This window comes from Poecilia mexicana, unplaced genomic scaffold (genome assembly GCF_051168715.1).
Source record: "Poecilia mexicana isolate PSO_F unplaced genomic scaffold, ASM5116871v1 scaffold_1, whole genome shotgun sequence".
NCBI classification, from domain to species: domain Eukaryota; kingdom Metazoa; phylum Chordata; class Actinopteri; order Cyprinodontiformes; family Poeciliidae; genus Poecilia; species Poecilia mexicana.
In genome coordinates, this window is record NW_028263370.1 from 20,404,637 (window position 1) to 20,417,852 (window position 13,216).

Sequence of the window (13,216 nt, forward strand, 5' to 3'; positions counted from 1 at the left end):
TTAAATATTTATTTAAACAAATACACATTTAATTCATACATGCATTTGAACTTTTATGTACATTTTTATATATGTATGTTTGTTCAGTTATTTTTTATTTTTGCATGTGTTAGCATAAGCTACTATCACATTTTTGAGTTAGAGCATATTTGTTCTTGGGAGCAGCAGTTATTGATGGTGAAACATTAGTAAACAGTTCTCGCCTTTGTGCGATCTTAACATTGTTTTTACTCCCCTTGACATACGGGTCAAAATGACCCGCCCTAACAAAAGCACCACAATAAAGCAGCTTACTTTAACTTGAAATCCAAAATCACTTTTACATAATGGAACAATCTGGTATTTATCAATTTAACTCAATTTAATTAATTTATCATTTATGTTTTTGTTACACAATACAAAAAGACAATCAACAGTATTACATTTTATTTTCTTTTTACCACAAAACAACTGCCATAAGTTTTCTTTCACACAATAAGGGTTTATTATTGTAATTATATAAATGTGAAGTAATTACTTCTGAATTACCTATAATGAAAAGGATAAAAAAGTCAACAATCTGTAACTTTTTTGTCAACCGTTCATTCTTTTATATTTAGAAAGTGAATTATGAAAATACATCTCTCATACAACATTCTTCAACAGAAAATGTTGAAGATGTTCAAAATAAGAACAACTTCAGCATAAGACATTGAACATAAGATATTCAACATCTTATGCTTAACATCCTGCAAAATTATATAAGATGTTCAACATCTTATGTAGGACAATATATGTGAACGTAAAACATAGGACCTGTTGGACAGTCAAACATCTACTCACTTTCAGCAAGGAATCAACTAGAGGTACTTTGATTTAGGGTACCTTTATATTCTGTATAGTGAATTTGTTTTTATTATGTCTGATATTGTTTTTTGTTGTGTTTGGGAGCTGGTGTAATGTGAGGGGTTAGCTGCAGGTGCAGGTCAAATACAAGTTCAATTCATACATCAATCCAGTTTATTTGACATGTGTATGGGTGCATATGTGGGTGTGTAGGTGTGTGTTTATGTAATAGAGAAAGTCTGTGTATGACCTTTGAGTGTGTGGGTATAAGTATATATTAGAGAAAGTTTGTGTCTGACCCTTTAACTTTTTTCAAGTGTTTTAATGGTTTCATAATTCTTGGGTCAAAAATGACCCATAAGACAATCTTTGTACCCTAGTGGTCTACAGACCTCATGGAAACATAAACATAAACAAAGTATCACTTTTTCTAATGAATCGTTCAATTTAGGAGAAGTCATAAAATTTCAAGTTAAAAAAGATAGTTTAAGGTATTTTTTTCTACAGCTAAACATGGTAGTGGGTCACTTTTGACCCACAAGACAACATAAAGGCTAGATAACACAAAAAGGCTCAGCCAGTAGATATTTGAGAAAAAAAACCCATTGAAGTTCATTCATTAATTTGATTTTATTCCCATTTTATTATCCGATATATTCCTTTTGTCTCAATAGTAGTAATAGGTTACATGCCAATACTTAAAGAAAGACGTTATTCACATAACAATTCAGCTGTAAAGTTTGGCTATTTGGTTAATATATTTTAACCAAATATATTGGTTAATATATAAGTCTAGTTGTCAACTTGTCTAGTTGACAACTAGACTTGTCAACTAGACAAGTTCTAGTCTAGTTGACTAGAACTTGTTAGTAAGTTCTAGTCAACTTACTAACAAGTTGACTAGAAATCAACTTGTTAGTAATAATTCCTTGTGTGAAGAGTTTCTTCATTCCTTCATTAGAGACTGAGCTTGGCTTTATTAATTAATAATAACATATTACAATTCGTAATAATTACATAAGCCAAACCTCAAAGCGAGTTCTGATTCCCAACAATTTTGATGTTCTCTTGTGAGGTTGCTACAAAATCTTTGGTTTCCAGAATTCTGATTCACAGCAATTAATCAACAAATTCAGCTTTGGAGATTCACAGATCTTTGATTTTAGCAAACAGCCACACAGTTCCACCACATTACTGTCTGTGAGAATAAATTCATAAGAAAATTGTCTTCTATAAACATCTTTTTAGAACTCAATAAACACACAATATTTTTAATTGCTGCAGTGAATTCTAAACAAAGGTAATCTTTGCATATCAAAATTTTTTTACCTGTTCCAAAGCAGACGGAAAAGAAGTTGAAACAAGCAATGTCTAAGTGTGCTGAGCTGAAAACTGTGGTTTATAAAGCAGCAGCCCTGGAGAGATAAGGATTCATACAGAACATTGTGTAAAGGTCAATTGAATGTAGTTACTTTGTTTCTTGTAACTGCCATCAAAATTCTAGTTTTTTTAACTTTTGCAGCATTCTGTATAAAGTATCTATGTGAACGGAACAAACAGTTCTACCGGAACTGCAATGAAGAAAATGTTTAACAGCGAAGCATAAAAATGCATAAAAAGCAACTTAAATTTAGCTTCAGTCAATAACGGAACATGGTAAGGATTATTGGAATTTAAGTATTTTAATTCAGTGATTGTGTTGCACTCATGAAACAGACAGGAGTTCTTTAGTTTCAGCAACTAGATCTGACCCACTCTGTGTATTTTTTTTTTTAGAATTGTTCTCTCTGGAACAGCCAGCATTGGCGCACAAAACAACTGTTACAAAGTTTCTTCTTCTAGTTACAACTTTACAACTGACGCTACTTCCGGTACAAAAACAGTCACGTAGCACACATCTCTCAACACAAAGCTGAAGTTGGTTTCCAGTTCTAGCTTCCAATAGCTAAAAGGCAATTCCACCAAATTTTTCACTACCTTCCGCATCTTTAATCATCTCTAGTTTAAAAACTACTACACTTAGACACTTCAAACTTGGACTTGATTATTCTCCTCTTCAAGCTGGATATTTAAAACTATATTTGGGTTTTGTGAAACATTTTTCTGATTTGTGAAAACTCAATCAAGTTCGATTTTCACCATTTTTTGCATCTCTTTTATACTAGAACTGCTCTAATTAAAAACCGACCAGACCTAGACGCTTCAAATCTGGACTCGATTATTCTCCTCTTCAAGAAGAATCTTTATAACCATGTTTGTGATTTGTGAAACTTTTATCTGATTTGTGAAACTTCAATAAAGTTTGATTTTACCCCTTCAGCATCTGGATTGCACTATACTAATCTGGATAACAGGTTTCTGAGATGCACCAGGAGACTTTAGGGCAGTTTGAAAAAATACCTGCTCCAACAGAAGAATTACTCTAATCTCAATTGACGCCACTGTGTCTGTCTCTGGCAGGCCAAATTTCCTTGAGGATATGTAAACAAGCCGCTCTACCCTTTCTCCTCTCCCCCTCCAACTGACATACATGAATCGCATGGCTGGACTCAAGGACTTGCTTTGACTATAACATCTTATCAAGCACGAACTGAGCAAACTGTTTGAAATCATGGACGAATTTTGCACGCATTCTCATACTTACAGATGCATTCCTTTATGTCACCATCTCCTGACAGCTTATGTCTTTGCCATCCTCCCTCCTGTGTTATGGTCAGACCAACTTCTAACACCGATGAGGACGACTTGTTTCATATGGATAAAGATGCTGAATAGTGGATTATATGACAATAAACAGATTGAATGATTCCTACACTGAAAATGTGAAAACAAGAGGTGTTAGTGATAAGAGGTGTTAGTGATAAGTGATAAGAGGTGTTAGTGATAAGAACTGCATTTGATTTTCTCCTGTCTCTTTTTACATTATACATTTCTTATACTTCTTTTATTGTGTATTTGTATGTTTAGACAAAAAAAAGTAATAACCTTCCTTTTATTGGTCTCCTACTATTTCCTTTTTCCTTTCTTTCTTTCAAATGGTGACATGTAAAAATGATAAAGAGGAGGGAGAAAGAATTTTTTATGTTATTCTTACATTTATAACATCAAACATGTATTATTACTTTAGACCAGTGGTCCCCAAACTTTTTCCTGTGAGGACCACATAACTTTTCCCTTCTCTGGTGGGGGGCCGGAAATTGTTTCTCGATTGATTTTTACCCAGAAAGGACATGGGCAAAACCCATGAGTGAAACGGTCACTGGGACTAACTAGTATATATTCCATTGAGGGAATGTAACGATAATATATTTATTTCTCATATGTTAACATAAAGGCTCGTTTTGAAGTATAAGTTGCTACTTACAGGCATCGCTTCGAAGAATTCAACCTGGAATGCGGCGTTCATTACAGACACGTGTTCATCTGCTCTACCGCTAGCAAACAACCGTACTGATTAAATAACATAAAAGTCAAGCAGTTCCCTAAAAGTCCAACAGATGGCAGCAATGCACCATGCGAAACAAAACACCCACAGTTTACAGGACACACTTCCTGCTAAAGAGCCCCCTGGTGGTTGAAGAAAAATCCACATATAAACCGGAAAATACAATAAATAAAAAAAAAAAAAATCTGAATGCTTTCTGGTATTTTTCAGGGTGCCGGACCAAATGTGGGGGCGGGGCGGATCCGGCCCACGGGCTGTAGTTTGGGGACCCCTGCTTTAGATCATTAGCTCAACATTATATTGTTATAGATTATTGTGATTCTTATTTAAAGTGTTCTAACTTCCTTCTCTGTGTATAAACTGACCTGGAGGCCCCATCTGCCTGTTCGTCTTCATGTGAAACAGTTAACGGTGTGTTTCCCAGACCTTAAATTATGTTTCCATAGGTGCCTATTTATCAGCCGGTATACTCCCTACCTTAGAAACTGCCTGTGTGCAGAAGGAGTTTGTTTCTCCCGTCTTGCTTTCTTATCCTCCCTCTTTTCCTTGATAATAAAAGATAATAAAAGATGAGCTCAAACTGGAAGTTACCAGAATGTTTTTTTTTTAACCCAATTTAAGCCTCTTGGACTCTGTTAGCTGCTTTGGCTTCACACATTCAGAACGAGGTTGTTACAGTGGACTCCTTCACTGTTTAATTATTTTTGGCTTCTGCAGAATCCCAAAGTTTGGTTTTATGCTACAGAAGTTGAACTTGAAGAGCTGGTTTGTGTGAACGTTGTCTACTTTTTGAAAGACTTGCAGCAGACTGTTTGACTTTAGATCAGTTTTGAACATTTTAGGAACACAGTTATTTTACAGATAACATTGGACACAAGTGACATAAGGGCAAACAGCGAGGGAAGCTGGATGTTTTTGAGAATAACAATCTGTTTCCTCAAAGGTAAGACTGAGAGGACTGGAAGCTGCTGTGGGTTTTGCTACCTATTCCAAAGACTTTTAGAGAGATGGAGTTACAGTTATACTACTAATTTATTTAGAAAAAATCACATTCCAATACAACATATTTGAAAGTGACTTCAAACAGGCAATCCTACTGATGTGTCCAGTGTTAGGCCAGAAGGGAAAGATTATTTTCTTCTCTTTCTGTTGTGCAAAAGGATTAAGATCAAGCTCTTCTAAAAGAAAACTGAAACTGTGGTGCCTGCAACGGTTATGTTGTAAATAAGAATAAAAAAGAAACATTGAACATTCTGGCTCATGAGATCTCTTCACTGTTTCAAACATGACTACATGATGAAAGATGATTTCAATTAATACATTTCATCAGCACCTCTTGATTTAAACCATAAAACTGTAAGGAAACAATGATCAGGTTGAAAAATTTGTCCCCTGGTTCTCTGCTTTGCTGCATACAGAAGGTCTTGACCAAATAGTTTTGTGACACGTCCTGTAACGTAACTACGTCTCTCTCTCTTTTATATTAACACATATAAGTCATAATTCATACAACTAATACAAGATTTTTCAAAAATATATGAAGTCAACAACTTGTAGCAGTTTCAAAATTTTTATTGTCATTAAAGGAAACACACTTTCTGTTTGTATATATTAAAGCATAGTTATTTCTTGTGATTAAATGTTACACAGAATCTTAACATTTTTTCATTGTATGATAAATACACATTTAGGTAGGTCTTTAACAAAGTCAAGTGATTAAGTACAAATTGTGAGTTTCTATCAGATTTAGTGAGTTATTGTTATATGACGAATTGAAATACTTTCATTCCCAAAATTCACCAATCTCTTGTCACAAAGGAGATGGTTCATAATGACTGCACTTTTCTCCAGTCAGATACGGGTCACAGGTCACCGTGTATTTAACCTCAATGCCTCCTCTTTTTGCTTTGCATGTGAAAGTGTGAGTGCCAGGGCTCAGGTACTTCACGCACTTTCCGAGAAGGTCGTCATAGACCCAGTCTTCATCCCAAACTTCGATCTTCAATTCCAGGCTTGTGTCAACCTTCATGAGAAAATTTGAATGGAGGATCATTCAGATGCATATTTTCTCATTCAAAGTCAAATGATTTCGGTGATATAAAAAATAAAACTGTTTCCACGCATCTCAAAAGTTGATAAATGCAGAGTAATGTTAGCCAAAACACAACAGCACAAGATATGAAATACATCAGCCAGGCTGTGTCTGTTTACACAATATATGTATAAAATGGTTTCTGTTCAAATATTTTCAGATTTTTTTCTGCTTTTAATTTTATTTGTACTCGACCATAAACACCATGAAATGTGCATGGTCTATTCAAGTAAAACCAAGTACTTTTTCATGCAGGTGCTGACCCAGTATCCCAAAACATAAAGAGTCTGCAGCCCGGCTTGGATCTAGAAATGGAGTTGATTGTCCATTCCCCAAGTTCAGAATACGCAGTTTGTCTGCATTACATATCATTTTATACTTTGATTTGTCTTATTTGATTTGATTTATTTATTTCAAACAGGTTTTTAAAAATAAAAAATAAGCAATCAGTAGGACAGAGAAAACAATTGGACAAAATGTTTTTATTTTGACATTCAAGGTTCATTTTCTGCATTTGTTGTTTAGAAAGCCAAGTTTTTATGCTCATGATTTACTTGAAAAAGCAATAAGAGAGGGTCAACACTTCCTGTCTCAACAACAGGTTAAGCAGAGCAGTGAGTGTGGGAGCCGCATGTCCACAGACACCCAGGTTGGTTCTGAGAACCGAAACAAGAACGAGTCGGGCCTAAAGGGAGGTGCTCTTTTCTTGTCATTGTGGCTGCTGGTTCATGTGAGCAACAAGTTGAAGGACAAATTAGTTCATAATCAATAATTTAACATCATCTGGTTGAAATTGAAACTACAATGCATTTCTGATATTAAATTATATTTGACCCAATGTCAAATGTTTGCTAGCAAATAGTTTTGATGGCACCAAAGAATAGATCAGCTTTCTTTCTAGACTGATGCATAAAAACCCAATTCTCCTCACTGCCGGTAATTGAATGTCTATTTTTGCAAAAATAGATGCTGGTGTTAGATCTATAAATTCTGCTGCATCAGCAGCATATCAGTGTGTCTGTTGTTGAGCTTTTTCAGCTAATCTGTGATGATGACGTTTACTTACCTTGCCCAAATTAAACTCAGCGTTCCACTGAGGATTATCGGATACGATGATTTTGGTCCTGCGTTGTATGGAACCATAGAACATCTTAGCATAGCTGTGAACAAAAGAGGAGCCATATAAAAGGTGTGCTCATCAGGTTCCATAAGGTCTTTGCTTTTTACCTTTGCATCAACCCACCTTTCTGTTTGTCCAACTGGATCTCCTTTGAGATTCCAGCCTCGAACAATGGTCACTGATAGAGTTCCCCTTGAGGCGTGCAGAGGGCAGCAGTTAGAGGACAAATCAGGAGTAGATCCCTCACAGTGTGGCTCTTGGGGTGATTTCTTCACAGCATTTTCTTTCAAATACTGCTCAATAGCAGCTTTCACCGCTTTCTTTTGAAGCATGTTTGGCACGAGCTGATAGAGAGGTCGAAGGGAGTACGAAACAACATCTGGATGTTCTTTCAGGCTCTTTAGCCAGGTCATGAAGCCCATGGAATCATTTTGGGAAATTGAAAACTTCCCCAACCAACCATTTCCTCCAGAAACCTCTGTGAAGTGTTGGTGGAAACCAGAGCTGTAGCCAGTGGCAAGGTCCTTGTTTATTAGAACACCAATGCAAGGCTTCTGGACATGAGAGAGTTTCATCTTCCCCAAGCCAACAGCAACACCCATAGATAAACAGGAGTGGATCTAGGTGAAAGAACAGCACAGAGATTTTTTAAAAAGCTGCTTTACACCAGATATTTGCATAAAGACCCAGACACAAGCAGAGAAGAATATAGTCATATAGAAATCCTTGGAAATTAAAATGGACAAAACAAACAAACACAAAAAAAATCACACTTAAAAATACTTAAAGTAGGTTGTTGGAAGTGATGAACTTCATATTTTTGCAGCTTCATGTTTTTGGTAATAATATAAGCAGGGGTGAAAGTAGTTTTAAATTCTTGCCGGTACAATAATTTTAATGAGGTACTATCTGCAAATAATTATCAAAATACTAACTTGAGTAGCTTACATTATTCTTTGTAATATTTCCACCGCAACTAGCATGTATGAACATTGATAAACAATTTTACTGTGTAGCATGTGCAGTAACTTTTTTGTCACTGTCTTTTCTTTTGAACAAATTAGCTACTGATTGCTGCACTTTTGTCAGGTTTTGATTTTGCTTGAATTAAAAATTCACTGTCCGCTGTGTTTATTATTCTTATTTAATTTAATTTAAAATTGAGATGTGATTTATTGTTCATCCTGTCCCAGTGCAAGCGGCATTTACTATGCCTCTGTGAACCACCTGTGTAAAATGTTCCAGTCTGTAAATCAAACCACCAATCCAATCAGTAAGCACCATCTTTTATAAGTCAATAAGCAGTTGTTGTCGAGGTGTGCTGTGCTGTTTTAACTGAACAAAATAACATGAAACACAACTATACTGAACAAAAATATAAACACCCCATGTCAAATATTGTTGCCATGTGGAGTTAACAACTGTAAATGAGCATTTGCTGACATTTATTGAACAAAAGGAATATTTCTCTTGATTTGTGCATAATTTTTAATCCAACTTGCGGTCAGTGCGCATTACTCAGTGAGTTGTTTTTGTTTTTACTCAGTGCATGGATGGGGCATGTCCAGTGGGTGATCAGATAAAATGTGCAACAGCTGGACAATCCATGGCCTTGGGACAATTAAAGGCAACCCCAAAATGTCATATTTTATCACAATTTATAATGCCTCAGATTTCGCAAGGTATGCGGGAGCGTGTAATCGGCATGCTGGATGCAAGGATGTCCACCAGAGCTGTAGCTGCATGGCTCAATGTCCGTTATTGGACCATAGGCTGTTTAAGAGTTTCTTTCCAACAAACTGGCACTACTGCAAATAGACCTCATCCTCGTTGGCCACCTGACCACTCCACCACAAGATCACCACATCCAGCTTGTTCATCTGCGGGATCGGCTAAGACCAGCGACACAAACAGCTGATGAGACTTCGGCCTGCACAACAGACGCATCACACCCTAGACTGTCTGTAACCACTTACGTGAAGCCAACTTGGACAAAATCAAATTCCTCTACCTGACCCCTATTATGTTCAAAGCACTGTCAATCCGCTACAAATGGCCATACCACTATGTTATCAATGCCGATATGAAGATCAGCAATTACTGAAAATATATTTAGAGTTTCTCTATATATTGCATAACCCACATGTTCATAAACTCTTAAATTTGACATGGGGTGTTTACTTTTTTTGGGTGTAGATAATCACCCAACTGGAACCTTTTGTAATAAGCAGACAGACGTTTGAAGGCTACTGAGAAACCCATGAACGCCGGGAGGGCGGTGGAGGAGAGAGAGAGAGAGAGAGAGACGGCTGGAGGGTGACAGGCTCCATCACACAGTACCAACAGTTCAGTAACAATAAGAAATGAGAGAAAAAAGTTAATCATAAATAGATTAACTTGTGTTTCAAACTACCTATTGCTAGCTATCTTGATGAAATGTGTAGCCCTTCTGACTGACGGCCTTGTTGTGCCGTTCTCCTGATAATGCATATCGACCCAGAATCTTTAACCGATAAGCAGTACCGGACCGTACCGTTTTACTTTCATCCCTGGGCATTAGAATCATGGAAGTATCTCATATGGTTGTGTAAAAAATCTGTTGTTTTGTGCATTTTGTTACCTCACTTGAAATTAATCCATTCAGGGAGGACAAACAGCTTCGTGAAGATATCACTCGTCTCAGTTGCCCTCCAAGATTAACCTAAAACAGGTTTGAAGTTCTTTAAAATGCTTCCCTGCAGAAAAATGTCTAACTAATTCACAATGTGTGTGTGTGCCAAAGTTCTTACCAGTCTGAAGTAGTGTGTGCCATAGGTCTGTATGAGCTTTGTATACTCGTTCTTAGTGGAGGATTTGTAGTGAGTTGGCAGGAGGTCTACCTGCTTTTTAAACTCTAAACTTAAGGGAGGTGTGGATGATAATATAAATCTAGACACCAAGACAAAATTAGACAATTATTTCAAAAACCGTGACCTGTCAGAATGCAATGAAAAAAGTCTAATTTCCATCCTACTCATAATGGTTGCAGGCGACACTGTGTATGCTGAAAGTGTAGCGATCCTCTTTGCTCCTTTGTGAAGCGAACTTGTAGGTGCCGGAGCCGACTCCTCCCACATCTAACTTGCCAAACCTCAGAACTTTTTGAATACCCAAGCCAACCTGATGAAATACATGTAGTTTATAAGGTGTTAAATAAGAAGCCATATTTTTCTTCCACTATACTGATCACTTACATCAGTTTTAACTGAATAAATGATCATAAGATAATAAAATGCTGTATCTTGGAAGAGCACATATGAACTGAAATGAAATGATGAAAGAAAGAAAATCAGCCAGCAAGGTTTCTGTCAGGGTTGTGTTATCAAAACTCAGGGCTGCATTGAAAATATTCTGAAATGTTCAACTTTGAGATGTTTCTTACCGTCCAATCATTGGTGTCTTGGGATGTGTAAGCCTGAATCAGAGAGCTGTTGGGACATTTTAAAGGCAGTAATTATTAAACATCTATACAGTTCATTTTCATATTTTTAATTAGGTAGTTAAGCTTAGTGAAATTGTGCATTTAACTATTCTTATTTTAATACCTAAGCCTTATTAGGCAGGTATTTATAAGCTAATTCGATAACTTAGAATATGGTTCCAAATGTGGCTCGGTTTTCAGATTACAAGTACTTTTTTAAAATAACATCTAAGCAGGTATTAAACACACTTTTCATTAAACCTGTACTTCTGTTTTATAAAATATTTTTTATTGGTTTACTGTGTTATTCCAATTTTCAATGTTAGGTTTGTATTACTTGTATGCTGAAAATAATCATAATTAACTGTAATAAATGCTTTAAAAAATTCATATGTGTGCAATTATTCTATATAACATGTTTTCGTTATAAAACTTCTGAAACAAATGGACTTTTCAATAATATTCTAATTTAGTGAATGGGTCTGTATTTGCTTATTTTTTCCCTTGGTAATTTTAATCAAAATTTCTATTTTTTTCATAATTTTCCTAATTAATTATTTATAATTATTCACAGTCAAAAACTGATACTCATTGTTGCAGGATGGTCCTTGAGCACATGTCCCTTTCTATGTGAATATATGTGTGTGTGTTTTAGGATTTCTCACCTTGTAAGTCCCCATAAGAGATGCTGTCTTTGAGTGGAGGGTTTGGTTGAGGAGTAAATAGTGACTTGAATTTAGGTCGGGTTTAGGGTCAGAGTCAGATTTTTATATGCATTGACTAAAGATGTTAATTTGTCTTGCCGCAACAGACAAATGGAGTTAATGTGTTAACTTAGGTTCGGGAGCTGGGCCATACCCAAACCACACCTCTGGAGGAGGAGAGTGGAGGGAGGGGGGGTGTTAGCATACCATTAGACTGAAGGGGGAGGGGGGGAGGCACCCTACCGCTAGAGTGCGGGGAGAATTAGGAGGAGAGGGGGGTTACCGTTCTGTCACTGTACCGCTAGAGTGTGGGGAAGAGCGAAGTAGAAGGAGAGAGGTTTACCGTACCGCAAGAGTGCAGGGGGGCATAAGGAGAGGGGATTAGCATACCGGGTAACACTTTATTTGAAGGGGTGTGCATAAGACTGACATGACACTGTCATAAACATGACATAACACCTGTCATGAACATAAAGAAGTCTTTGTGAATGTTTATGACATTTGTCATGTTGTGTCATTCGGTAAATAATTACACTTTTAATGCAAAGTTGCTCTAAAAGTTGCATTGAAAGTCCATTAAAATGCCAACTTTGCATTAAATTATCATAATTTACAAAACCATCTAACCCAGGGGTGTCCAAAGTTGGTCCTGGAGGGCCGGCATCCTGCATGTTTTAGTTATATCCCTGGTTTAATACACCTGGATCCAATGAAGGCTTGTTAGAAGGCCTAAGAAGAACATTGACATGCTGAAAAGGTTGTTACTACCACCAGAGAGAGAACTAAAACATGTAGGATGCCGGCCCTCAACGAACGACTTTGGGGACCTGATCTAACCATAACTGTTAACTTAACTGAGAAAAAAGGTGAATTTAATTTATTTTTTAAAGAATTATAAATTTATTTTGGGTGACCTATGAAGTCAACTAGTTGCACTTGAATATATTAATAAGTATCAGAATATCAGTATAAATGCACACCACATTTTTCATACGTTCACTTCAAAATTATCCACTATGTGTTAGTCTACCACATAAAGGTCCAATTAATATATACTCTTGATTGGAGCATAAAAAAATTCTGGTAATTGTTAGTTTAATTATATGATTCAACTAAGTGTTCACAATGCGGTTTAAATACTCTACCTAGCAGAGGTGTGATAACTGCTGACGATGTCAGCACTGCATTGACTGATGGTACTCCAGTCCACAACAGAAGATGGAAGCTTAAAACGAAGAAAAGACACATTATTGTTAATCCCTCAAGTCAGATGTGCAGCCATTTATTTATGCATCTTTAATTACTTTTTGGTAAGTATCGTTTTGAAGAGGGTTGGTGCAGAGTTTACAGGTATTGCTGGGGCTCAGGTAAGTCTTCAAATCAACCACGTGAGCTCCTTTTCTCTGCATTGTGACTATATCAAAACCTTCCCCCACCAGGTTGTGGCCTGGTACAAAAGGAGCAGCATCACACTCTGTTTTGGTCCCGATTCGACACGACAGAACAGAGGAGTGAACAAGGACGCTTAGGAGAAGAAGAGCTGAAGTTGAATCGGGCAGCATTGCTGTAG

The 13,216-nt window shown here is 36.6% G+C and overlaps 1 protein-coding gene across 1 annotated transcript; it reads right to left on the reverse strand.

The window, feature by feature from the left end:
• Window positions 1-6,080: 6,080 nt before the first annotated feature.
• LOC106912631 (perforin-1-like) lies at window positions 6,081-13,208 on the reverse strand. The gene is made up of 9 exons (XM_088007636.1): window positions 12,951-13,208; window positions 12,792-12,871; window positions 10,904-10,949; window positions 10,496-10,641; window positions 10,272-10,410; window positions 10,103-10,183; window positions 7,606-8,102; window positions 7,429-7,522; window positions 6,081-6,293 (listed from the first exon to the last, which is right to left on the reverse strand). The coding sequence occupies exons 1-9, from the start codon at window positions 13,206-13,208 to the stop codon at window positions 6,081-6,083; spliced, it is 1,554 nt and encodes a 517-aa protein (XP_087863762.1).
• Window positions 13,209-13,216: the final 8 nt, after the last annotated feature.

Bases quoted from the DNA above. Each gene is read 5' to 3' on its own strand.
- LOC106912631 (XM_088007636.1), bottom strand. From the start codon at position 13,208: ATGCTGCCCGATTCAACTTCAGCTCTTCTTCTCCTAAGCGTCCTTGTT. The intron at 12,872-12,950 runs GTAATTAAAGAT...CTTCGTTTTAAG, and splicing joins AAAACGATACTTACCAAAAA to CTTCCATCTTCTGTTGTGGA. The intron at 10,411-10,495 runs GTAGGATGGAAA...CTTGGTGTCTAG, and splicing joins GTCGCCTGCAACCATTATGA to ATTTATATTATCATCCACAC.